The sequence below is a fragment of the Curcuma longa genome, chromosome 11, assembly GCF_044706935.1.
Source record: "Curcuma longa cultivar G26 ecotype Majalengka, Jawa Barat chromosome 11, ITB_CL_G26_1.1, whole genome shotgun sequence".
Taxonomy (NCBI): domain Eukaryota; kingdom Viridiplantae; phylum Streptophyta; class Magnoliopsida; order Zingiberales; family Zingiberaceae; genus Curcuma; species Curcuma longa.
This window is the reverse complement of record NC_133871.1, coordinates 15,182,692-15,208,649: the sequence shown is the minus strand read 5'-3', so window position 1 is coordinate 15,208,649 and position 25,958 is coordinate 15,182,692. Positions and strand designations below refer to the sequence as shown.

General features: G+C 37.9%; 5 protein-coding genes across 5 annotated transcripts; 1 reads left to right on the top strand and 4 right to left on the bottom strand.

Annotated features, from left to right (window-relative positions):
- Window positions 1-2,801: 2,801 nt before the first annotated feature.
- Window positions 2,802-4,890, bottom strand: LOC141837196 (cytochrome P450 711A1-like). Its single transcript, XM_074724639.1, has 6 exons — window positions 4,869-4,890; window positions 4,462-4,711; window positions 4,239-4,391; window positions 3,396-4,152; window positions 3,227-3,322; window positions 2,802-3,137 (listed from the first exon to the last, which is right to left on the bottom strand). The coding sequence occupies exons 1-6, from the start codon at window positions 4,888-4,890 to the stop codon at window positions 2,802-2,804; spliced, it is 1,614 nt and encodes a 537-aa protein (XP_074580740.1).
- A 659-nt stretch (window positions 4,891-5,549) lies between these two features.
- LOC141839473 (inorganic pyrophosphatase 2-like) lies at window positions 5,550-6,955 on the bottom strand. Its single transcript, XM_074727220.1, has 4 exons — window positions 6,741-6,955; window positions 6,526-6,647; window positions 6,226-6,424; window positions 5,550-6,097 (listed from the first exon to the last, which is right to left on the bottom strand). Exons 1-4 carry the CDS (start codon window positions 6,876-6,878, stop codon window positions 5,735-5,737), a joined length of 822 nt encoding a protein of 273 aa, XP_074583321.1. The 5' UTR covers window positions 6,879-6,955; the 3' UTR covers window positions 5,550-5,734.
- Window positions 6,956-13,007: 6,052 nt separating this feature from the next.
- LOC141839722 (zinc finger CCCH domain-containing protein 2-like) lies at window positions 13,008-14,602 on the top strand. Its single transcript, XM_074727541.1, has one exon. The coding sequence runs from the start codon at window positions 13,184-13,186 to the stop codon at window positions 14,297-14,299; it is 1,116 nt and encodes a 371-aa protein (XP_074583642.1). The 5' UTR covers window positions 13,008-13,183; the 3' UTR covers window positions 14,300-14,602.
- A 692-nt stretch (window positions 14,603-15,294) lies between these two features.
- Window positions 15,295-19,862, bottom strand: LOC141838516 (ATP-dependent 6-phosphofructokinase 6-like). The gene is made up of 14 exons (XM_074726022.1): window positions 19,473-19,862; window positions 19,098-19,144; window positions 18,965-19,004; window positions 18,747-18,809; window positions 18,489-18,626; window positions 18,161-18,319; window positions 17,996-18,049; window positions 17,774-17,842; window positions 17,540-17,669; window positions 16,800-16,840; window positions 16,460-16,684; window positions 16,182-16,227; window positions 15,940-16,094; window positions 15,295-15,764 (listed from the first exon to the last, which is right to left on the bottom strand). The coding sequence occupies exons 1-14, from the start codon at window positions 19,734-19,736 to the stop codon at window positions 15,543-15,545; spliced, it is 1,653 nt and encodes a 550-aa protein (XP_074582123.1). The 5' UTR covers window positions 19,737-19,862; the 3' UTR covers window positions 15,295-15,542.
- A 2,693-nt stretch (window positions 19,863-22,555) lies between these two features.
- On the bottom strand, window positions 22,556-24,591 carry LOC141840693 (nudix hydrolase 8-like). Its single transcript, XM_074728748.1, has 9 exons — window positions 24,471-24,591; window positions 24,055-24,305; window positions 23,912-23,977; window positions 23,674-23,811; window positions 23,467-23,544; window positions 23,301-23,351; window positions 23,158-23,192; window positions 22,878-22,986; window positions 22,556-22,800 (listed from the first exon to the last, which is right to left on the bottom strand). The coding sequence occupies exons 1-9, from the start codon at window positions 24,574-24,576 to the stop codon at window positions 22,600-22,602; spliced, it is 1,035 nt and encodes a 344-aa protein (XP_074584849.1). The 5' UTR covers window positions 24,577-24,591; the 3' UTR covers window positions 22,556-22,599.
- Window positions 24,592-25,958: the final 1,367 nt, after the last annotated feature.

The window sequence follows — 25,958 nt, the reverse complement described above, 5'->3', positions numbered from 1 at the left end:
ATTGTAAAATAAAATATTTATTTCAATAAATATAAAAAATAAATTTATTTATAACCTTATGAACTTAATATGTCGAATTTATTTTTATATATTTTATATGTTAAATGAATATAAATAAATTTTATGGAGTTAAACACAAATTTCTTTATGGATAATTTATTCATTCACAATTCAATAATCACTTGTCAGTTGACAATGACAAGCGAAGGATGGAGGGCCACTATCATTTTTTCTTTGTTTGTCATTTTCTCATTTTTGTTTGACGTGGCAGCTTTGGAGAATTTATTAGGATTGGGTCCACCTGTCCATCTTTATTTCGATGTTACGTCAGATGCTTGCGTAATCATTATTGTAACATGATGCATGCAGTAAAAAATAAAGTAAAATCCATTATCCAACTTATCTCACACGATCCATCTTCCTTCATCAACAAAATACAATTTATCATCCTAACAATCTTACATACATAATTTTATGATCATCTATAAAAAAAAAAAATTTAAAAATTATTATAATTGATCAAGGATATTATCTTAATTTTATTAAAATTTAAATATTATCTATTTTAATAAATTTGCTCTGTATTAACTAATTAATCATGCTTTGGAAGTCATACTATCAATCTTTTCATTATATATAAGGAACTAAATCGAAATACATCAAAGTCACTCTTCTGCAAGAGAGAGTGGTGCCGTACATATAATTAAATGCTCTATAATAATATCTGAACAAGGGTGGTCGTTGTCTGTAGGATTCAAAATTGACAGCCGTCTCTTACAATCGGCATCGTGGTAAAATCTAGAATCTCATATATATTTATTTAATTACACAAACATGGAAGAAAAGATCAAATTTGTTATTCCCCAGCATCCTTTTCTCTGCGTTCATGCAATTCTAACCGTTCGATAATACTCAAAAGCGCCTAGGAAGGAGTTCTCTTACGATATTACATTCTCTCTAATCCATTTTTTCTGATCGGATCGATCTAATTAACTTTGCCTGAGAATCTATGTGGAAACCCACTATTAATTCCCCCGATTGTTTTGGTTCTGCTAGCTCTCTTGATTTCAACCTGCACTCTCGTCAAAGCCAAGGCTAGTAATTTTTAAATTATTATTATCACCGTAATTTAAAATCGACGTACAGTTCAATAATTTAGAATAGTAAATTTGATGATTTAAAAAATTTCGCCCCTTAATTTTAACCCTCAAAGAACTATAACAAAATTTAAAAAGCATTAATTTATTTAAATTATCTATTTATCTACTTAGGGTATAAAGAAAATTAAAACTATGTAACCTTTTTTTTTTTGGATATTAATTTTTTATTTTATCTTTTAAAAAATAGCTTTTTAAAAATTAGCTCTCGATTTTTTAATACTAAATGATTTTTTTATACTAATAATATTTTTTATCTAATATTAATATTATTATATTTTAATATGATGAAATATATATAACATAAGTAATATTTTTTGATTAATTTTGTATGTTCCGTGATACTCTTTCCTATATATATAATTTTATTATTAAATAAATTATATTATTTGATAAATTTTTTATTAAATATATCATATAAAATCTAATAGTGTCGGTTGAATGAATAAAATAATAGAAGTCTCATTAATATAATTTAGATAAAAAATAAGAATAATCCTATATTTATAAAATAAAAATAAATAACTTTGTATTGAAACACACTATTAATAATATGACTAAAGTATTATCAATATTATAAAATATAAAAATTCATTTAAAAATCTAACATATAAAATTAAAAATTAATTTTTAAAAAAATAAATACTAATGAGTTTAAGTTAATCGATAATTGAACTGGTGGCTCAATTATCTGCTATCCGTTAAATAAGCCTGATTACAGATTGAGCCAGTTGAACTGGATTAATGGAGCACTAACCCGTTGATCCTATTTTGGATCGGATCCGTCTCAAATCCAACTCGTGATCAGGTCTACTATTAAGGTTCTTTCTTAGCTGAAACTCGGAGTGTATTTATTATGTGTAATTAATCTCACTTTTAATCTATGCAAGTGGATCTATTAAAGTATTAGTGTGTTTTACTTTAAACACAACATGAATGCTTAGAACATACTTGGAAATCATCATTTATGGTAAATGAATCAAATGTTTATGAACAATTTTAATATTTGATTAAAAAAAATTATTTATGTTCATTTAATACATACAAGATGAATTAAATGAGTAAACTTAAATAACTTATTAAACTAAACGAATAAACTAAAATATATGTGTATTTAGTTTGTTAATATTTATAAATAATATTCGTTAATAATGTTCATAAATAATATTCATGAATAACATTCACAAATAATATTTATAAGTTATTTTCTTTAATAAAATTGTTATCAATATGCTAAATAAATAAAAAAAATTTTAAAATAAACAAATAAATTTATATTATCAAATTCAATAATCAACTAAACGGACTTACAATATAAAAATTTAAACAATCAAACAATTTTGAATTTCAAGTTCGATAATATATAAACAAATTAAATTTAAACCAAACTTAAAAATTATTTCAACAGTTTAATTCATTGCTTGACATTGCTTTACTTACTACTTTATCAAACAGATTTAAATACCACAAAGTTTGATTCGACTTTACTTATTTACCGCCCTAAGTTATCACACTACTATTTCCTTTTGCACTACTTCATCTAAGCATTTAACATTGAAAGCCCGATCCAAAAAAAATAACCACAGACGCGTAAGCGCGCACACATTCTGATTCGCGGAAGAAGCAGGATTGAAGCATCGGAAATTAAGCTTTGGATCTCTTGATGGCGAGAAGCTTGACTCCGTGCTTGAAGTTGACCACAATTCCATACTGGAACTCCAGTGGGGATTCCATCGTAGGAGAGTGCCTGAAAATAAAGTGGCGATACAGATGGATGACTGCTAATTTGATCTCCTGCAGTGCAAATTTCTGGGCGATGCAAGCCCTGGGCCCAATCCCGAACGGGATGTGCGCGTATGGATGCCTTTGCTTCTCCTCGTCGCCGGCGAGATCAAACCGCTCCGGCCTGAACAAATGAGGCTCAGGGAAGTACTTCGCGTCCTTCTCCAGCACCCCCGGAGCTAGCCAGACCCATGTACCCTGCAACATCGTGCACGACCACAAGTGACCAGACAAATAAAGACATTAAGCAATTGTTATGCTTCAGTTTGGTGAATGGTGATTGATACCTTGGGAAGGAAATAGCCTCCAATTTCAACATCTTGGGATGCATGCCTACCTATGAGTGGTGACACTGTATAAAATCTCATGGATTCTTTTATCACCTGCAAGCGATAGACGTAAATTAGTGGCCTGTTCTTGTTTGTTTCGATTTACAGAATACAAAGTTGCAGAGACTTGATCAAGGTAGGGGAACTTGTGTTGAAGGTCCTCTGCAGTCGGAACCAAATCAATTGGCCCGAACCTATCTATCTCCCCGATCAATTTCTCCTCCACCTCCGGGTGCTGCGTCACCAGATAAATCACCGACGAAAGAGTGAAGGCAGTGGTGGCCGAGCCGGCGAGCAAGTGCTCATACGCCAGCGCGCTGATGTAGTCCGCCGTGAAGAGCTCCTTGGACGCCCCGCCGGCGTCCCTCGCGTTCAATATCAATGACAGGAAGTCCTTGGTCCCCCTTTGCTTCGCTTTCTCCCTGCTGGCGACTATCTTGTCCAGCTTTCTGCTTAAATTTAAGTTGATCCTCTCGATCTTCCAATCTGCCGTCCCCGGGATCCTCTTCAGGATTTGCCGAAACGGCTCTTGGAGGATGGGGCAAATGAGGCCGAGGATGATGGAGAGGGAGCCGGAGAGGTCCATTTTGATGGAAGTGGTGGAGTACAAGTGCTCTTTGACGAATTCAGACACATCATCATCGCCGTCCGGTGCAGTTCCCTTGGAGAGACCGAAGTTGACGCCGAAGGCGGCGTCGCTGATGATGTCGGTGGACAGCTGGAGCGAGATCTTGGAGAAGGCCACGTCTTCATGTGGCGGCGTGGCGGCGATCTGCTCCGTCGCAGTGTTGATGTAGGATAGCATGGAGGGTATGAGGGAGGCCAAGTGGGTGGGCTGGTACATGGAGATGATGGTGTTCCTCATGCCGGACCACCTTGAATCCCTGCAATGCAAATCAATAGAACGAATTAATTCCAATCCTGGATCTTGCGATTCATGATTGATATCCAACTGTTTATCATCACATACTTGGTGTTGAAGAGGCCCTTGCTGTGGAGGGGAGATCCAGTTACAGCAGAAGGGAGGGCGCGGTTGGGGAGGCTCTTGAATTGTTTGATTCCGATCTCTTTGCAGAGGTCCGCGTCGGCGACGATGACGATGGGTTGTCTCCCCAAGTGGAACCTGCCATTTGGTTTGAAATCTAATCTCAATTTCCAACTGAAAAACTCGAAGCGGGAAATTCATGAGAGACCTGAAGATTGGCCCGTAGGTTTTTGCGAGGACACTGAAGACGTCCGGCCCGTGCTTTCCGAGCAAGGGAAGATGACCCACCAGCGGCAGCGCCGGCGGACCAGGGACCTTCCTCACCGCCCAGCACGGCGCGTAGAAGTACACCAAGAAGCCGACCAACAAGGCGGCCGCAGTGAAGATGTAATCCGCCGGCGGCCATCCAAATCCAAATCCAAATTCCAGTTGAAGATAATGATTCAACGTCGTCCCACCTTTGCGGAGTTTGAGATTAATATTAGCAAGCCTTGTAATGCGAAGTCTTCGGATAAGTAATTCAGCATCATCGGAAGGATTAGATGCCGGAGCCTGGATTTTGTCCTCGCCTCGCCTGCCCTGTTATTACTATTATTATATAGGATTCTACTCTACTGGACTCTTGTCTTATCGCCATTAATGGATTGATTAAGATCACGTCTCGATCGCATAGATCAACATCCGATGGCGGATTCCATCGGATCTGTCTGCAACTGCAATGAATCGTTTGATTTAAAAATATATTTGGTAAGGATATGCATCATCGTTAAATTTAACTCTAGTAAAGTAAATTAAGCAAGCATTCATCCATTTCAAAGTGCAATGTGCATTTTAGTATACCAAATTTAAGATTTCATATATCTAAATCTTGGTCTATTCACTTTTGAAGCTGAAATCAATGGAATAAAGAGACAATTGAAACAAGGAATATCGTCCAAAATAAAAATGGTATAGTTTGAATCAACGACCTCGGCTGGAGGACATTCATTGAGATAATTACAAAAGATTGATTGGTTGAAATAGTATATAAAAATTCAATATATAGTATCAAGTGAACATTCAAGTTTTAAAAATACTTTGCAACATTTAATTCATTTTTTTTAAATACAGGGATCGATCTTTAATTTTTTTTTTAAATCTAAAACTACATATTTATTGTCGACATTTATTTAAAACTATTAATTTTTATCTAATTAATAAATAATTGATTAAAACTTAGATCAAAACCACGAAAAAAAAGCAGATTGTAGGCCAACATGCTTTTTCTTGTAAACGCTTAAAGATTATGAAGATCTTTAGGGAGAGCTTCTCAATTTATTTCAGAAACTTGAACAGAGCGTGAACACAATATATGGAGGGTTTTGTCCCTTGTTAGATAGTTTACAGTTAATATTTAATGGTGCTACCATAATCCCAAAAGCCTAAGCTCTTGGAAAATGGACTCGTCTTATATGTTTATGTCATGGTAAGCCAGTTTTGTTTTAGTTAGGAACATGCAGAGCCTTAGGCAAAGCCTCATGCGCAGACAGTGGCACAGTCTGTAACTTGCAATCACTTGAAATGAAGAGCTCGGCATTCTGGTGGTCAGCCATGTTCGGGTCTTTGATGAGCTGAAGCAAGACTCTCTCCAGCTCCTCCGCATCGCTCCATCCATGGATCTTGGCTCTGACGGCCAAAGGATTGCCAATTATGAGCTCCCAGAGGGGGTAGCTCTTCCTCGGCATGACACAGTCTTCTTCCTTGAGCTTAAGCGAAGGGCAGTAGTCTCCTTTTCCATCACCTAGATAAATAATTCTCTTCCCCTTTGCTAATGCCCACTCTTGAATCCTCTCCACAATAATACCCTGCACGAGTGTAATTTCAACATTAAGATTATCCCAGAAACCTTCTGAAAGTCTGATTCCATGATATGAATTAGCAAAGCATTACATTTCATACTTTCATGAGAGCTTAGAACAGGAAGACAACTCACCTTGCACATATTTGGAGGACAGAGGCTGCACCCATGGGATGAAGTGTAGAAGTCATGATAAGGAAAAATTCTCAGCCTCCCTTCGTCAACAGAGGATGGATTTGTGTTGATTTCTGAGAAGTAGTTGATTAGGCCATGGTGCTCGAGAATGGTCTCAATGAACAGTCTATTGGCATCACTAACAATCCGCAGCTCACACCTGAGAATTGCATTGCACCACATAAGATCACATTTAGATTTTGCATAAACCACAAGTGAATCATCACAAATTTGATTGCAGAAGTAGCATAGCTACCCTACCCTAGAGCATAAGCTGATTTAATTGCAGAAATGGTATTGGCTGGCAGAGGAGCTTTCCTCAGGCTTTCTTTGATATCTTCAATTGTTCGTCCCTTTGAATGGAGTTCCCTCATCACTGTATCCTGGAAACAAAAATATGTTCCGAAACGTTAGCCAAAAAGGTCCTCCAGGAAATAAGGAACATGTACCCATTCCATGAACTATGAAATGTTGACCATGGCAGCGTTCCATGGCATGGTTTTCAGCAACTCATCAAAGATTTGTGTGCCACCAAGCTCGTCGATGACCCAGTTATCGCTATCACAGTCGATGATTGTCTTGTCGAAGTCGAACACCACAGTAACATCGGCCATGGCAGAGAAGTCAGGAGAAAGATACAGAACTCTCTACTTTTCTTCACAACTCTATGTTGCAGTGGATGAGCTACGAGGGAGCCTTTAAATGGGTATTTATAACAAACTTGGATGCCAATTGAAGGAATATTAGGAAGGGCATTTCTGTTCGCCTTCTTCAGTTCAATTAAATATTAATTAATTGTGCTGTGGGGCGACAGCAGCCCTATTAGTTATAGTTGCACCCAACTGTTCAGGATCACAAGGAAATATAGGATCTGATTCTGTGAATATGCTCTCATAATCAGGAAGATGCTAATGTTCATGACTTGTGAATCTGGCTATAGCTCACTTTCCTCAGTTAAGAAATTCTCTTACAATGTTTTTGGTTCTTTCCGTTAAAGTTGTTGCCTCATAAACTTAAATTAATGGTTAGGGGGAAAAGATAAATGTGGTTGTTTATTATGCCAGAAAGTATGATATACCTTCCCCACGGTCAGGAAGGCTCAAACCTAAATGTGAATCAAGAACATTTCTTTATTTGAATAAAAAAACAAAGAGCAGAGTTAAAGAATTATCCTGTCACTACTCAATTTATTTGTCATTAAAATAAGCCAACAATATATTCGAAGCAATCTAGAAAAATATTCCTTAATGTTTTCTTTACCTCATCCTATTTCTGCTAAAAAAACAAAGAAAAAGGATAGCCAGGTTGATGTTCCACCATTTTATTTTTATTTGTGTTTTCTGTCCTCGTAGTAAGCATGATGGGCGAGTTTAGACAATTGTTATCTGTTAAAATGCAGGATAACTTTTTCAAAGAACAGTCAATAGTTGGGATAAGGAGGATGAGGAGAACGATATGGCGGAATACTACTGCCTCCGCGTGACCCTTAGGTTCAATAATCATGCAGTCAAAGACTCAAAGTCAAGATGGATCTAACATAATTCAAGGAGAATCAAACTTAACTCAGATGAGATTCGGATTTGATCGAATCGGCATCTTTATTGTCTCGGTCTTAGATCTCAGTATCATCTCTATTTTAGCCTTAGATCTCGACACAATTTTTTATTTCAGCTTCAATCACCATTTCAATCTCGATCTCAAATCTCAACACCATCCCTATTTTGGTCTTAGATCTTGATACCATTTCTGTCTTGGTTTTAGATCGCAGCACCGTCCCTGTCTTAGTCTCAGATCTCGATACCATTTCTGTCTCGATCTTAGATCTCAGTACTATCTTTTTCTCGGCCTCATATTTCGACACTATCTCTGTCTCATATCTCAATATCATCTCTATCTCGATCTCAAATTTTGACATCATCTTTGTCTCGATCTCAGTCACTAGTACCATCTCTGTCTCGGCTTCAAATCTCAACACTATCTCTGTCTCCACCTAAGATCTTAACACCATCTCTCTCAATTTCATATCTTGACACCATCTCCGTCTCGACCTTAGATATCGGTATCAAACCCATCTCAGCCTCATATCTCAGCATCATTTCTGTCTCAGCCTAAGATCTTGACGCTATCTATGTTTCGATCTCAGATCTCAACACCGTCCCTGCCTCGGTCTCAAATTTCGATGACATCTTTGTCTCGGCTTCAAATCTCAACATCATCTCTATCTCGGCCTTAGTCATTGACTTTGTCTATTCGCCAGGTCACTCAACATCGACCTCATCTCCTTCTCTCTCCTCAGATTGGACTTGCACTTTATTAGGTCCACTGAGAACACGTGTCGATAATGACTGTGAATATTCCAAAATATGTGGCACCATATGAATGGTGAAGCGGTTATATGATTGTTAAATTAGATTCTCTAGATACATTCCATCACATACGTGTCGTTCGTCTAATGGAAAGGCCACCAACAGTTAGATCTGGTCCCCCACTAGGTCACACAAGGAGGATGTAGTGGTCGACGTGAAGATGCTCTTCTGATAGCTATAGGGGGACGGGTATAGGAGTTTCTTTCTCTCTAATTGGTACTCCACTAAGGCTCTCTCGTTTTTTACTTTTCATATTTGAAATCATTCTAATTGAATATCGGAGTGGTCTGTCGGGATATCTCTCTGGTGTCATTCTAATTCTCTGTCGAAGTGCTTTTCAATCCCTCCCATTTTCCTTGTTGGCGACCCCCGGAGAAGACGCACATCAAATTGTCCGTTGATTAATAGTTTGACGATCTAGGTATTTGGTCGGAACAGAAAATATATTATACTCTAGTATATAATTTATTAGAGATTTATGTATATATTTGATCTCAAATAGATGATATAGATAAACAACGAGGACGCATGACAACGATAAGAGAGCACATCATCCTATCTCATTTATTCTGGATCAATCTGTAGCATAGAATCTCAATGAAAGTACATGATATGACACCAAAGAAAGGTGAAGTGAAGAACAAGCTTGCGTCTTTAGGAATAATGTGAAGTGTCATTAAGAATTTTGAGATTATGACCTGATATGGAGTTAGGATTTGATTGCCCTACTATTATCTTAAAACTCAACTTATTACGATATATATTTTATAATATCCTCTGAAAGAAAAATTAACTTGTGTAGTTGTGTTAGTGGGCAACATGTGTTGTTAGATTGAAGGAATATTATATAGAAATGAAAGACACATGGAAGGAAGGGAATGCTTCTAGTTTTTTCTTCCAGAGTATGGCGGTGGAAGTATTCCCCCTGCTGGGTAATATGCTTCAGCATATGAGCATATTGCCTGTAAGTTGTGATATATGCTGTACAGATGTTGTACTCCTTTAAATTATTCGTGTGATCTTTATGCTTTATCCAATGGAATTTACGACATTTTTATTAATATAAACTGTCATGAATTTCGAAATGAAAGTTCTATATTTGAATTTTGAATTCAAAATTTAGGTTTTGGAGTTAATATTTCCAAGATTTCGAATTGTTATTGAGTATCCATATACATTCTTTCTTCCATATTGTTTATTAGCAAGTAAGACGTGTATATATATATATATATATATGAAGTAATATCCACCACTGAATTGAAAGTTTAGCATTAACTTATCGCTGTTAGAAGAGTATTCATAATGAATCTTATTTCTCTTGCATTCTTGCACTACGACAGATTTAATATTAAAACAAATTTAAAAAGTTCAACTCATTATGATCATTTCTATACATCTAAGTTTCAAAATTTTGTTCTGAACAACAATACTATTAAATCATGATCATCAAGTCGAATGGATAAGTTATTATTCAAGTTTGTTATGCAGATATAAGACCTGCATCATAATTGATAGTGATGCAAGTGCCATAGATGACGTGGTTCATTTTAGGGTACAAGTTAAGAGTCAAATGAAGATCAGGATTCAAACTGACTTGGTAAGACTGCTAAGGATTATGTTCCTGAAGACTGCAAATGACTTGGTACAAGTTATGTTCCTGAAGACTGCTAAGGATTATAGACTTCTCGCTGTTGGCAGAGCCTCGACATGGATGTTTGCAGCGCTGTTGACATGGCAGCAAATGTGATAACATCAATATCTGTTCATGTGCAAATGCCTTCACCATCATGTTGTAACGATTCACTGTGATTTACTCCCCCTAGAATGTAGAATGTAAAGTAAAATATTAAATATGTACATTTGTAGTTTAAGATGTCAACTATCTCACTTGGTAAATTTCTTTTATATGAGTGATCAAAGTCAAGTTAAAATTACAGTTTGTTCATTCGAGAAAGTAAACAACCATAAAAATAAAACAAATCATTCCATGAATATTTGATTCAAAATGTCAAACAGGGCCTGTGCGTGCAACAGTTTGAGGCGGCAAGGCATGAACTCCAGTCCCTTGCTGAGCTATGGTCTTGGCGCGACGGGAACGGAGCGGCGGTCGACCGCCCCGCGTCTATCACTTCTTGTAGCCTGGTCTGCGCGCGCAAAAGTTGGAAGTGGGTGGCGGAGCAGTCGGTTGAGGGCACACTAAAGCCACGAGGCGTCGTAAATAAGTCGCTGCACGAACATTCCTTGTGTCATCACTCATCAGGATCAGCAATTTTACGGTTGATGTAGTCCAGGAGCTGCTGCTTGTTGTCACCGACGTTGAGGTAATCAAGAACGTGTCGTTGCTTAATCTTGTCACCAAGTTTCATCACAATTTCACGAACAGAGGCATCAGATTGCTCATCTGGCAGCAGATTCTGCCTACCACACTCAAAGATATACTCATTCCAACAGGAGCTTTTGAACTGAGCTGAGCAGACGCACCATGAATGGTATCAAAGAAGCTACGAAGAATACCAATCTGCGGAAGACACTGAAGGCACGCAGCGTTGGCGACATTCTGGAAATGGCAGAGCAGGGTAGCAAGTAGAGCCTCGATGTAATGAAGCTGCAGGTAGGTATCAGGATCGAAGACACCAGCGGTAACACCAACACCCTGAAGCGCAGCTGAGATTTCTTCGATGTAGGCGATGTGGGGATTCTGAACAAGGGACCGCATGTCCTGGGGGCCGAGGGAGACGGGAGGATCATTCTTGGCCATAATCTGCAAAACCAAGTCAGATTGAATAGCAAAACGAAGGTGGAGAGGGCCACGGCGGGCGACGCTCGCGTGAGAGGGGAAGACGAAGAGGTCGCCGGGAGAGCGGGCTGCGGCGGACGCAAGCGAGGGCGCCACACCGGCGATACCCACCAAGCAATTGTACCGACGGTTCAATTTTTGGTCCAATAAGAAATTTAGTTGAATTAAAATCAAACTAAAAAAATGTTTAATTTTATATAAATATCCTCCTCATTCTCTCTTATTTTAATCCTTTTCCTTTTTTTTTCGATTTCTACCATAATTGTATCTTTCAAAATTTTATTTTATTTCCATTACATTGCACTAAGTGGGAGATATGTTAGTATTGTCAAGCTGTGATCTAAATACTATAATTTTTAATTAAGTTGCTTGACATAATCACACTACTGAAATGTTTATTAGAGTAATGCCAACACGATCTAGCTAGATACAAAATTGAGCTGTGCTAGGTCCAAGTTTAATAAACGACTAAGTTCAAAAATATCAGGTTCCAGGTCGTGCTCAACCTTGCTTAGACTCAGCTCTTGTTTGGATTATTAAATTAAATCAGATTAATGATAATAATAACAACAATTATAAATCATTTTCTCCTCTAATTAACAGGCCCAGTGATACAGTGCGACAGGACTGCTTAGATCCGACAGATATCCAAGAACTTGGGCTGTTGGCCCACCTATATTATGGAATCCAACTATCCAAGTGACTAGGTCCCACAGGTCCCACAATGAGGGACTACTTTCTACTCACTGACAGCAGACGTGACGAAATCAATGAGCACCAAGTGCCACGCACGCAAGACAAGTATCTGCCCATCGATACGCTCCCATATCAAAGTCCACGTGGATGGCCGATGTTACAAGACACGCCAAAGGTCTCGTCAGACCTGTACCTGCTGAGCGGCATAGTTAATGTCGTGCAGGCATGTCGAACGGCTTCATGTTATCCTTCACGTGGCCACGCCCTTGCGTGGCATCTCCTCCTTTGCTTTTCTTCCCTATTATAATCCATTATCTCATTACCCAAAATGTGACGTAAGACTCCAAATAATTGCATCAAACTTTATTGACCAAAAATTAAAAGTAAAAAAAACAGCACTCCGTTTTCAAAATAAAAATAAAACTATTCTCATATGTAATAACAATTTATAAATTTAGGACACCCCTTTCGCAAATTTGTTCGTATCTTGGTTTTTATTCTCTCTTTCTTCTCCTAGTTAATTTATAATGCGAATATTGCAATTTCGAGGGTAATTTAACGATGGGCTACTGAGCCACCGGGCATCGAGCCGTCGTACTTTTAGATTTATTGAATAAATAAAAAAATTATTTATCTTCAAAATTAATCGAATCGCAACACGTGGAAAAAAACAATGGAAACGTGATTTAGAAAAAACTCATCGTGCCCCACCACCGATAATCCGCATGATGTTGATGTACCTGGTCATGTGAACAGTGATGACGTGTCACTCGACAAGACAAGTTCACGTCCTCGATAACACTCTCCGCTCTCCATGTGTCCACCGCCACCCCCGCGCGATTTAACTCCCGTCTCCGTTATCTTCCATCCCGTCCCGCGCCGGATACAACTGAAACGTACGTTTTGTCTGTTTCCCTCTCTTACCGCCACGACGCCGTCGGATTCGGAGTCCGATATATTCTTAAACGGAGGTTAGATTCTGACGCCACCACGGTCGCCGCCTTCGACGTTTATAAGTCTCGTAGATAGCAGGAAAGAGATAACACGACGGACGGCAGCTATGATGATGGGAAGAGGGATTGGTCTTCTCAATCCGACGGTCCGTGTTCCCCTGGTGGTTGCTCTCGACGATCTGGCGGGCGGGAACTTCCTCTCCTCTCCCCTTCCCGTCAGCGGCGTCACCGCCGCCGGCGACTGCCTCCCCTTCGACGAGGTCACGCTGGCGGCCATGCAGTTCTACATAAACCACGAGGAAGGCCCCGGTTCCGGCACCGACGCGCTGACGGTGGTGGACTCGTACGCGTCGGACGAGTTCAGGATGTACGACTTCAAGGTGAAGATGTGCGGCCGCGGGCGGTCGCACGACTGGGCCGAGTGTCCCTTCGCGCACCCGGGCGAGAAAGCGCGCCGACGTGACCTGCGGAAGCACTGCTACTCCGGAGCTCCCTGCCCGGACTTCCGCAAGCCCGGCGGTTGCAAGCGAGGCGATGCCTGCGAGCTAGCGCACGGAGTGTTCGAGTGTTGGCTTCACCCGGACCGCTACCGGACCCAGCCCTGCAAGGACGGCACCGACTGTCGCCGCCGCGTTTGCTTCTTCGCGCACACCCTTGACCAGCTCCGCGTGCTGCAAACGCCGCCGTCATCTCCACTGCAGAGCGTGACGGCACTGGAGTCCTACGACGGATCGCCTCTGCGCCACCAGTCCTGTTTGCAGTCTTACTTTTCCAGAAGCCTCGTCTCTTCACCGACTTCGATACTCAACTCGTCGCCAAAATCTTCGCCGACTGAGTCTCCGCCAATTTCGCCGAGCGGCGCCAAGCTGCGGCGGGCGTCGTGGCCAGCGAGCTCGGGCGTGAACGAGATAGCGGCGTCGCTGAGCCAGTTGCAGCTGAACAGGGCAGATTCTATGCCGAGTTCGAAGGAGCTGCATCTGGGAAACACTGGCTTCATCTCCCGGCCGGGAGCGCTTGCTAGATTCAATACTGTTTTCCGTAGCCTGCCGTCGACTCCGACGGGCGTAACCCCTGGTTGGCCGGAGGAAAAATCCCCGGTGGAGAGAGTGGAGTCGGGGCGAGCACTGCGGGCGAAGATGTTCGAGAGACTGACTAAAGATAACATCTTAAATCAGGCAGACGCCACGCTGGACGTGGAATGGGTCTCCGAGCTGCTAAAATAGTTGAAACGTAGGCATCAGAGAAACAGACGAACAATTTGAAGGTAAAATTAAGCTTGAATTTTGAAGTATTATTGTCATTTTTCACGGTCTATAAAGAATATTTGAGTCTCTGAACGGGAGATAAAGAAGAATTTGGTAGCTGAAGCGGTTCTTTTGCTTCTCGTGGGTGAAGAAAGGAGGAAGGATTGTCCAATTCGAAATAAATGGAGTCAATTTGCATTGTATATAGAATTAGTGGTTTGATTCCAGCTGTGGCACTCTCTGCAAATTACTTAATTTTGATTCACTGGATGTTCATTTCAATGCTCTCTTTCTCTCTCTCTGTTGTTTTGATGTCATTTCAGGTGACTGCTAAGCGTTCTTTTGGCATATTATTGCGTTGTTAATTAACTGCAAATTGAGTTTGTAAATGTTCAAAGCTTCTTACCCGATGGATTCCATATGCTTGACCTCCACGTAGAACAAGTTGGGATTCGAAAATATGCTGCATAATTAACAAGATAGATAATTAGAAAGAGGAAATTTTAAAATAAATTTAACATTTTTAATACTAATTAAAATTTTGCTGTGGTTCGGGCTCAAATTCCAACCGCTAAAATTAGAGAACTCAGTTACAATAAAATTTGTGATCGTAGCAACTGATTTGATTTTTCTTAATTTATTTTTTAAAACAATAAAATAAAATTAGTAAAAAATTGTGTAACAGAGAAGGTGCTATCTGGTCTCATGGTGTTATAGCTAGTTTAGGTTTGTCATATATACTAACTATTGACTATTATGATTTTTAGTTGATGATGATATCATAATTTTGAAAGCATGAATCAAGCCAAATTTAGTCAGTGACTAATCTTGTGAGTTTTTTTTTGTTTGTTTGAAAACTTGATCATTTTCCTTCATTCATACGGAATAAACAGAAGACCTATCAAGACTTCCTCTCATCACAAGAACTATAGCTTGATTTGTCTTGCATTAGTGGTCATGAAGTTCGTTGTCAGTAATTCGAAGGAAACATAACAAACTTTTCATTTATTTATAAGCAGAGTCTCGTTGCCAGTCTCACAGCACAAGGAGCTACAAAATTGTAATGTACACACAGAACTAGAGAATTAATATGGGCACGAGCACTCTTAACTATTTTCACATTCTTTGATTGCTATGACACAACATCTATTTGTTTGCTGATAAATTACTTCTGTAACATCTTATAGGTTTCCTAATTGCAACATATTCAACATGCAATACTTCAGATGGCACCATTGCCGATCTGGGAATTCTCTGTCGCATGCACATCGCGATCATAGTTCTTGTTGGCTGCATCCAGGAAGAAGTGATGTGATGCCTCATCTTCCTTTTTGGCATCCTCAACATGCTCATGACTGAGAAAGCTAGGTTGATTAGTTGAGGAAAGCAGTCTTGCCCACATCCTATCTGTTATAACGACCTTCTTGCATCTCTCAGTTATCCTCTGTGACATTGAAACACAAATCATTTTAGCAATGTTGATCAGCTTCTGCACTTTCAATCACAACTTTCAGTGAAGCTTGCAGACCAAGTCTCATTACTCGTTTCAGTTTCGAATGAGGATTTGGTGTGAATTAGTATTAGTTGCATCTCACAATGATTAAGCAAACAAGACTTACGTGGAAGGGTATGTAAGCGTGTCTTCCGTTAACAGGCCCAACAGTGAAGCCGGTGTATCCTGCCATAGCACCATGTATGGCACTATGGGCAAGCAATGTGCATGAGACATTGTCTGATGCATTACTCGGAACTGCACGAATCATATACGTAGGATCTACAAGATGAAACATGTAGTCATCATATAAGTAATAAGCAGTTAGCAAAAAATAGGATACAGTAAGATTATTCATAGGTGAAGTACCTATATACTTGAGAGTTATGGACATCTTATGGTTTGAAAAGTGATCCTGAGACAGAAATATCAGTATCTTTAGAGACCCGGCAAGATTCAGAAAAAAATGCTCAAAAACTAGTAAAATTATTGGTCTTTCAGGTACGATTAAGTATTAACACCACATTAGGGAAAACTCTCTGATTGATTTTTGAGAAGTTGTAGAACCAAAACTAAGCATTAGTAACCATCTAGAATGAGGATTTACCTCAGTGTATTTAAGGATGTACTTAGAAAAGAAATCCTACCTTTATCTTTTGTGACAACCAAAGACCAACATCAAGTAGAAGCTTATTGCCAGAAGCATCTTGATGGTCCATGGATTGCATGCTTTTGGCAATAAGATCTTGTCCTGCACCCTCAGCAACAACAATAACCATGTGACCATTTTCTTTCAGCCGTCTTTCAATAAACTCCAAAAGTCCACCTTTGCCTTCCAAGTAAAAGGGGGATTCTGGAATTAAGCAACAATCCTGCATAGAAGGGGGGAAAAAATTACACACTTAGTTATAAACACAAAGTTCTTTAGCAATGTACATTCTTGATGGTCATCTTCTGTATGATGACTTAGAAAATAATAGGACCTACCACATCACGGCTTGCAAGCGTAGCATACATCGCAATAAACCCTGTAATACACATAATTTAACATACAGTAAGAAGGCAATAATAATATATTAGGCAAATGTTTAATTTCTTTGAACCAAAGGCAAACATACATAGTAATTAAGATTTGCATTTTTTTAAAAAAACTTGATTAGTGACAGTCTCAGGTAATTAGCAACTGTGAAATTTAATGTGATATGCTTTGTTGGGATGAACTTTTATACAAAATGATATCATATTATCTATCAATTTACGTATCAACACCTATTAATTCAGAAAACATAACACCCCGATTTAGTCTAAGTTGTGGGCAAAGCAAAGAGCTACTTAGATGAGTTAATTACTATTTACTAGGTTTAAGCATTTTAGGGCAGCGGTCGGGCCTAATAAGTTAATGAGTTAATTCTCTTATCAAAGCAGGTCATGGCAATTGGTATCAAAGCGGACCTAATCCTAGGGATGGGTAATTCTAAACACGGTATGGTGTTTGAAAAGACTGCATGTGTGATGGTGTAGCTACCATTGGGCTTCACATGTTGCCAATTAAGGATTCTTCTAAGCTATGAGATAAGAGGGTCTTGACAGGACGTCAAAACCTTAAGTGAGGGAGATTATAACACCCAAATTCATGGTGAGTTGTGGTCCAATCAAGGAGCTTTGTAAATTTACATAAGTTGGCTACTATTATCTTGACTTAAGCATTTTAAGCCATAGATACTAACCACTGTAGCGACCCATTAGCTTCACAACGCCAATACCATTTTCGACACTTTCAGCTTCAACATGGGCTGCATTTATTGCTCTCTGTGCCTCCTCCACAGCAGTATCAAAACCAAAGGACTTGTCTATGACCTAGTTCAGAAGAATAAAATTTTAAAAATCAGCAAGCACAAATTAGTTTGAAATCCTGAAGCACAAGAGAAAAATTGGCAAGAAAGCAATGGAATACCAAGTACCATTATGTCGTTGTCTATGGTCTTTGGAATGCCAGCAATAGCAACTTTGAGTCCACGTTTCTGAATTTCCTGAAAATATACCAGAAAATTTTCTAGGAATTTAGGGAGGTGAATCTGATCATGAAGAGGAAAATATAAAAATTTGTCTTTCTTTGGAGAAAGTACCACCTTAAGGCTATGTTCCTTTCACTATAAAAGCTTTTTCATTTATGATTGCAATACCTCAAAGATTGCAGAGGCTCCCTTCTGAGTCCCATCACCTCCAATTATATATACCTGGCAGGAAAAATACAGAACAAATAAGAAAATATGATGACTTCAAGGAATGTCGCTTGAACCTTTGAAAATTAACATAGAAGAATCTGATGAAGTTGTTGCGAAATTAACCTGATTAATACCACGATCCTGAATACTATCAACGATCTTTAAAGTATCATGACCACCTCTTGATGTGCCAATTATTGTGCCTCCTCTTTTATGAATATCATTAACGCTTTTGGGAGTAAAGTTGATGGTATTGCGAGCATAAAATCCCCTATAACCACCCTACACATTTTGAACATTAACTTAGTTGATGAGGCAATTTAGATGAACAAAATGACATCACTTGAGAATTTAATTACAAAATTTCAAAGATGAAAAGAGATAAAACATTCAATTTTTTCTTGGACAACAAAAAGATCAAACATCATTTACTTGTTTCGTTGTTACTTACGTCTATTCCAAGGACTTTAGTGACACCATACATATCGTACAAGCCACATACGATTTCCCTGATGACAGTATTAAGCCCCGGGCACAAGCCTCCGCATGTCACAATGCAGGCATTCACCTCATCTGACTCGAAGTAGACCTGAACAAGCATGAAGAACATACAGAAAGAAACCAAAGTTATCTCTTTTCCTTGAATGATAACCACTTCAGTTTGAATGGGTTCCATCTATACTAATTTAAAATAGAGAGAAGAACCTACTTTTTGACGAGGCCCAGAACGACGGAAGTGCGTCCCTCTTGGACTATTCTTGTGGACCACGATCTACAAGCATTATAAACATCAGTGATACAGTTTCTTTAACCTCCAAAAAGTAGAAAAATTCAATTTGATTAACTACCTCTCAGAAACAAAAGGTATAGCTTTACAAATTGATTTCTTCTAGAAAATTATAGGCAATAAAGTAATTTCATGGTCACCTTGTGCGCAACTGTGTCGTCAACGTTCACAAAGTATTGCCTGTGAGAACAAAGTTCAATAAACGATTGATTCAGGATTCAGGAACATCCAAAGACACGAAGCTAAGATCTGGATAGTTCCAAAGAAACATACTTGACAACTGAGTATGCTGGATTATTTTGTAGTGGATTCGGATAGGCCTGCCAACGAAATACCCATGAAATTAAGAAGATTAGAGTGACGTGAAACGAGGAAATCTAATCTGAATTAGATTAGATGCATATAATAATATCCAATAAGGAAGTTTAACAGACAAAATTCCCAATCAATTAGAAAGCTGGATAAACACCAAAATTGAAGAAAGGCAACAGAGAATCCCCAGCATACTATGACCTATTACTCAACCGAGCACCGGAGCGACAATCGAGAACTCCAAAGCCACTACAAATCAACTAGAGATGCCGAATTTTGAACTCCTTTCACAAAAGGATCATCCGGACAGTAACAAAACAGGGACTTTTAACTCACCGGAAGATCTGTCAAGTAATCGGTAAGGTGGGGCACGTCCTCGAGAACATATCCCCCTTCTCCGTACTCAATTTTCTTCAAAGGTTTGGAATCTGACGCCATCTTGCTCCCCAGACGCTCCTTCACCTCGCTCCCTTTCCGCGTCGGCACCGTCACCGAGGAGAGAGAGCTCCGGAGGTCGAACAAGCGGCTCGGGTTCTTCACACTCCCGTTAGACTCCGGCTTAATCGTCTGAGGAAAGAGAGGGTTCTGCAGAGGCTCCATGAATGAAGGAACGACGAGAGATGTGGAAGTAAAGTTTCTTCTTTGAACCGCCACCTGGAGTCGCCATACTTATAGCAGAGAAGGTCGTGAATCTGGCGGCGTCGCCGTCGGTTCCGTTGCGTCCCAGTTTCCTCGAAGACGAAGAGGAGAACTGGAGAAAGGTCAGGATTCGCTAATGCAACAGAAACAGAATATTCCGTTTTGGATTCTTTCACGGAGACACACGGAGACATGGAATACACGTGGATGGAGTTGATTTGCTAAGTTTTAAGAGAAAGAGTTTTTAGATCAGCATTTTTTTAATAAAAAAAACTAATCTATTTTTCTTCCTGCCATTTTTTTAAATAAAATCTATTAAAAATTATCCACCATTTATAAAAAATATATAAAATGTTAATCGTGATTATGTAATCATCCAGCATGATTCATCGAATTTAATTATTTACATCTCATTAATTGTCCACTATTATTATAATCACATGGTAGCTTTAGTTGTTACAATGGGCTTGATATTTTACCCTTCATAATTACTTCCATAATTATATGTGCATTTTTTTACAAACTATAAACAATATGTATAATCCACTTTTTTTCTCTTGTTTTATTTTTCTTTGAGTGTCTCTCACTTATTCCTAATCTACAACTTTCACCACTTCAAATTATTTTGATAAACAATTTACATTAAACTTAAATTATAGTTTAATGATATTTAAAACTTGATTATTCAAATCTATACAAAGATAACAAACATATATTTAAAAATTGTAATTAAATAATTAAAATTTAATATATAAATTTCATAAAATTTTAAATCTATTTTAATAATTTTTATTTTGATTCGTTATAATATGTGAAAACTGATATTTAATTTGACGAATTTTAAAATACAACCAACCAAATACACTCATCCAAAAGACTTTATTTTAAATCGAAAATTTTTGTGAATTTAAAAACAAAATATTAAATTTTGATTCATGTTCGCATGGATTTGAATGAACACGCGATTGGAAAACTAGTCGTCTTTGGGTCAAAGACAGGAGACAGCTTAATTTGGCCGGCATGCATTCTGCGGGGAGCACGTGACTGACTAATGGGCGACCGTTTGTCCACGTGTAAGCTACAGTTGGGAGTTGGATCTACCTAGGTTCCTCTTTTTTACAATAACGTCCGTCAAATATTTACTTATATTTTAAAATAACTAATTTAAATCTCAAGATGGATTTTATTAGTTTTATAAAGGAAAAAAAAAGACACGTATTTAAGGACCATTCTGGAATTTGGAATTTTTTGTGGCTTGGAGGACATGCCACGAAAAGATGCCTTGAGGAGTGGGGTATGTGCACGAGATAATTCAACGCCATCATCTACGGTCGCGACGCTTCCATTTCTAGATCATGTGTGGGGCCCACCATGCAAATTAAAGGAGTGGACATGTTTTATTCTTCTTATTTTTAGGAAAAGTATGCGTTACTTTTAGTTCATGCATGTTTCATTAGGTGAGATCCATTTTCACTTTGGTACAATTAATTTGTTTTTTTAAATAATAATAAAGATTGAAATAATAAATAAATGAGGGGAGATAACAAAAAATTACGCTTAAGGGTAATAACGCTCGGTCAGGCGCCCCTAAAGCACGTGGAGGGAGATAAATTATGATATCTAAATTTTATCATTGAGTATTAATTCGATTATGTTCGTGATGATAAAAAAAAAGTAGATAAGAACAAAGTAAATTAATCAGATCAGTATTAAAATAGGATAAGAACAATAGAATTATCATTATTCATTCGATTTATAAATCGAATAAATAGATAGAGCACCTTCCTTATCATGATAACTTATGCCATCCATGTTTTTTTTTTAAATATGTGGTAGCCACTAAAGTAAAACATATGTTGATTAATTAGAGGAAAGTATAACTTTTTATAAGTTTAGGAAAACAATTGTGATTCTAATCATAAAGCACTCTGCAATGAAATTCCATAATACAACTGAATTAATATTTGATCAATCAAATCAACATCTTTATCAAATATGCGATATCTTGCAAAGCTTATAAAAAAAGTTAACATTTAAATGCATGGTCAATTTGAGGAGCATCAATGAGTACAACTATTAATTTAAATTAGTGGAAGTCATTATCAAGCTTTACTTTTCTTAATTAATTACTATATTTAATTAAAAAAACAGATACGCCAATGAAAGCGCTAGTCAATTAACAAAGGCATCGAGAAAGTGGATTACTTTAGACTTGTGGCCAAGAACAAGAGGGAGGCAATTCAAAAAGAGAAAAATAAAGAAGAAGAAAAATGAAAAGCAGAAAGAATAAGATGAAGTACATGAATGTTTAACGTTTTTATTGTTCGAAGAACAAACCGTTTCCTTAATTTGGGTATTTGCATGCGGATTAAGAAAATCAAAACCACGAGCGATTGAAACCAAAATAGACTATCTATAAAATATGCACGGATCTTGCTTCTTCTGTTTCCCTTAGCTTTTTCTTCATTTGAGCTTCAAAAACTAGCCATGTCGCCTAATTTGACTTTGACTTTCATAATTAGTATGATAATTAATTTCAAGCCGACATAATCAATCAGGTAGCTAGAAAGAAGATAAATTAAGGAAAGGTTGACTTCTCTCTTGTAGGAGATTGCATCTTTGAACTGGCAGCTCTGCCATCAACCAAATGATTGACATTGTCAACAGCTATGGCCCATTTTTTTTTATCTATTATTTTACGAAATTATGAGTAATTATGTTTTCTCAATGCAGATTAACTATTAACTAATACTTGACTATATGCACAAATTTTAGTTGGACATGTAGATCTTCTAGACATCAACCACCATTGGCAAATAATCCATCACTCTCCTAATTTCTTCAGTGCAGTCAAATCTTCACAGTAGAGATAGGACAACCTATCATCGAGCTTCGACATGATCTGGGAAGCAGTGAATCCATGGTACTTATTTTCACAGGCTGAGACACAGATATCCATAATGTTCTTCAGCATACTGTCCTCCTTGTGGAATGGCTGAGCCAAAAATTCATCAAGAGGCATCCACTGTGACAAAAGTACCATCCATTCATTGTTAAAGGTTAGATATGGAAATCTGTATCGATCTTGACTTATCATATTACCTTGGCTGCTTCGATCTCAGACTCATCGATGGTGATTTCAGATGATACTGGTTTGAGCATGCATATAAAAAACAAATCGGATTTCTCGAAAGCCACATAGTGAGCATGTCTGGTAGCATATAAAAAACAAGAAGAAGAAAAAGTTTAGAAAGGCAGCCTACATGGCACACAATTTTTCTCTCAAAAAGATTGTTTTTGGATTCTCTAAATTTCATGACAGAGATTCAGAGTGCTGTATATTGGAAAGTCCAGAGAACGTTTTATAATAAGATAGGTATACCTGAACGCAACTAGTTCTACAAAGGTAGTATCAATCTGAAAAATAAAAAACATAGAACAGTACTGTGAGAGAGAGAAAAGGAAGTTTTAGTTTTAAGTTAGAAACAAGACGAACTGTTTACGAGATAACATGAATCCCCTCACCCCTGTCTCTTCTTTGACTTCTCTTACAGCTCCAGAAAATATTTCTTCGGACTGAGAAATACAAGTAAAAATATTCATTTAGCACGTCCCATTTAAGAAATTGCACTGGTATATAAAAATAAAAAGGAAAACAAGTAGATTTGGCAGAACTTAGAAATTAGAATACCTTGTTGATGAATCCAGTTGGCAACTTCCATATCCCATAGCACCTTGAAGGGCATTTATTTTCCTTCACAACTAGCACCTAAATAGAGAGAAATAATACACCAACATATTAGAGAATTGAAGATAATTCTGAATTTGTATTAAAAAAAACAAAAAAAAAATGCAGAAGAACTTTTATTGGTATTCAAAGTTTTCAAGAACAACGTACCTCTTTGTTATCGTTGATAACAAATCCTCCTACTCCAATTTGATGAGTTGCTGTGCAAGGAAGCATGCAAGGTTCGTCAGGAATCCAGTAGGTTAGCATTACATATCCTGGATCAGCATGGTGATACCTAAAACCCTCCTGGCAAATAGTGGAGAAATATTAAATAGTAATCATTATTAACCAAAATCCTTATTTTCTTAGCTTGCTGAACATTTCTAGTAGGAATAAGAAGACCCACCTTTAGAGCAATTGGCACAAGTTCCGCCTGTTCTTCCAGTATCTTAAGCCAAATCCCTTTCTTTCTCTGCATCAAATACAGTGAATGATATGTAGTGAAAGCCAAACATCATTTTGAGCAACGTACGATAACAAAATTCCAACCATTAGTTTCCAGTGAGAAACTGAAGATTGAAGGACGGATGAAAATGCATTTGAACTATTTGGCAAACACTGCGAGTTGATGATAACTCCATCATAATCGTCTTCCCAGGCATCCAATAATTCAACAGTTACGCTCTCTGTCGTGATCAGGTTTGCACGGTTGACACTTTTCTTGTTTCTGTAGTCTACGTTCGGTAACCGATCCAAATACCTTATTGGATTTGGTGTTTTGAAGCAAGGTAGCTTGAAATCTGGATTTCATATTTAATTTGATTAGAAATCTAAAGAATTATATCTTAGAGTCTTGTCGTTAGATCTGATCAAGCTTGATTGAAATAAACTTGTTTAATCCAACTACCACCCCTTAACTAAATAAATAGAGTTGGGCTTCTATAAAGCATGCTGAAGTCATATACCTGTTACCTTTGTGCTGCAGTCAAGATGAGCCACACTTGGATATTTGTTTCCTTGGAAGGCATAGTTGAGTGAAGGAAGTGATGTAGGAGCTCTAGTGAAAGCCATTTTGTTTATTTTTGATGTCACAAGCTATGATCTGAGATATACATATCAACACGTTCAATATATAGACATCTCCCTGAAGCTGTATCTGGATGTGCAAGAGGATGAGAATTGCATTAGTTGATCATTTACTGCAAGTAGGACCAAGAATTTCCCTAATGTTGGCAGTCCCAAAAATATTGTTGAATATGCTATGAGTAAAGTGATAATGATGAGACCATAAGATCTGGTTATTCAACCTCTAAATGATAAGAATCGCTAAAGTTCATCCAAACTCGAGAGATAATAAAATTGAGATTCTTGTCATTTATGAAGCATTTCAGAGTCCAAATTCCATCCTTTAAGAATGTTCCTTTGTCTGGACCAGAGCAACTATTTCCTCCCTAATGATATTTTCTTCATGCACGGCATCCACTACTCTGAATATGCAAGTTGTTCTGCTTAAACTATTTCTTCTCTGCATTTTGCAAACCACAAGTTTAGACTGCTTAGCTATTGCAAAACGTTGCTCAATAATTATCTTTAACATTACTATATTTTTATCTTGTGATTATCCATTTGACTTGAGTTTTTACAAGGCTACAAATTCTGCTACACACGAAAGCTTCTGAAATTTCTCTGATAAGATTCAATACTTAAGGAACCTCATCATACAACTTGAATCGATATGCAATGTCTTTAACGAGAATGAAGCATCTCATTCCATGATCTACTTGGTTTATGGTTTATGGTTGGAAAGCAAATGGGCAGTAGGCAGGGAAATTTGTCTTCTTGCTTCGTTTGGAAGCCACAGCATTGAGGAATTCCCAAACATGTATATGCCAACCAAATTGAATCACAGTGGAATACAGAACCACATAAAATTCCATGTCTACATCATGGAATTATCATAGACAAAATGAAGGACCAATATCACACAAAATGGAAGAAACTTTGGAGAAAACTCCATAAAAGGGTTCTTCAGACCACAGTAGAATTCAACTTGACTGTTTGAGAATTACCATGCCCCCGTGATGCAATGGTATCACTCAAAAGACACTTATCCTAACAGCAAAACGATCTGCCAATCTCCCAACATAGCTAAAGCAACGTTGAACATAGGCAATGAGTTAATATTTGTTTTCATACCCAGAGAGGAGATGGCATTTTAGACGATAACTTCTTTCATCTGTGATTCATTGGAAAAGGATCCATCAAACTGATGGTCACATCTCATAGGTAGGTTACCGGTGGTTATAGAGCATTTCCCAATTCACTTTTGGCCAAACTAAGCCACTGCAAATCACAAATCAGCTTTCAAAGTTAACTTTGGTTTTCATCTTTCCTTCCTAATCGGAACAAGGCTTGCAGATTAAGTTTTCTTTCTCAATCCAAATAATTAAGTG

What these genes read in the sequence shown, in the direction of transcription:
- LOC141837196 (XM_074724639.1), bottom strand. Translation starts at nt 4,890, where the DNA reads ATGGCGATAAGACAAGAGTCCA. An exon ending in GGCGATAAGACAAGAGTCCA is followed by an intron (nt 4,712 to 4,868) that starts GTAGAGTAGAAT and finishes AACTCCGCAAAG; the next exon opens with GTGGGACGACGTTGAATCAT. An exon ending in GAGGCTATTTCCTTCCCAAG is followed by an intron (nt 3,138 to 3,226) that starts GTATCAATCACC and finishes ACGATGTTGCAG; the next exon opens with GGTACATGGGTCTGGCTAGC.
- LOC141839473 (XM_074727220.1), bottom strand. Translation starts at nt 6,878, where the DNA reads ATGGCCGATGTTACTGTGGTGTTCGACTTCGACAAGACAATCATCGAC. An exon ending in AAATCAGCTTATGCTCTAGG is followed by an intron (nt 6,425 to 6,525) that starts GTAGGGTAGCTA and finishes TGCAATTCTCAG; the next exon opens with GTGTGAGCTGCGGATTGTTA. An exon ending in GTCCTCCAAATATGTGCAAG is followed by an intron (nt 6,098 to 6,225) that starts GTGAGTTGTCTT and finishes ACACTCGTGCAG; the next exon opens with GGTATTATTGTGGAGAGGAT.
- LOC141839722 (XM_074727541.1), top strand. Translation starts at nt 13,184, where the DNA reads ATGATGATGGGAAGAGGGATTGGTCTTCTCAATCCGACGGTCCGTGTT.
- LOC141838516 (XM_074726022.1), bottom strand. Translation starts at nt 19,736, where the DNA reads ATGGAGCCTCTGCAGAACCCTCTCTTTCCTCAGACGATTAAGCCGGAG. An exon ending in GAGCCTCTGCAATCTTTGAG is followed by an intron (nt 17,843 to 17,995) that starts GTATTGCAATCA and finishes GTATATTTTCAG; the next exon opens with GAAATTCAGAAACGTGGACT. An exon ending in CGCTTGCAAGCCGTGATGTG is followed by an intron (nt 16,685 to 16,799) that starts GTAGGTCCTATT and finishes CCTTCTATGCAG; the next exon opens with GATTGTTGCTTAATTCCAGA.
- LOC141840693 (XM_074728748.1), bottom strand. Translation starts at nt 24,576, where the DNA reads ATGGCTTTCACTAGAGCTCCTACATCACTTCCTTCACTCAACTATGCC. An exon ending in TTTCTCACTGGAAACTAATG is followed by an intron (nt 23,978 to 24,054) that starts GTTGGAATTTTG and finishes TATTTGATGCAG; the next exon opens with AGAAAGAAAGGGATTTGGCT. An exon ending in AAGTCAAAGAAGAGACAGGG is followed by an intron (nt 23,193 to 23,300) that starts GTGAGGGGATTC and finishes TTTATTTTTCAG; the next exon opens with ATTGATACTACCTTTGTAGA.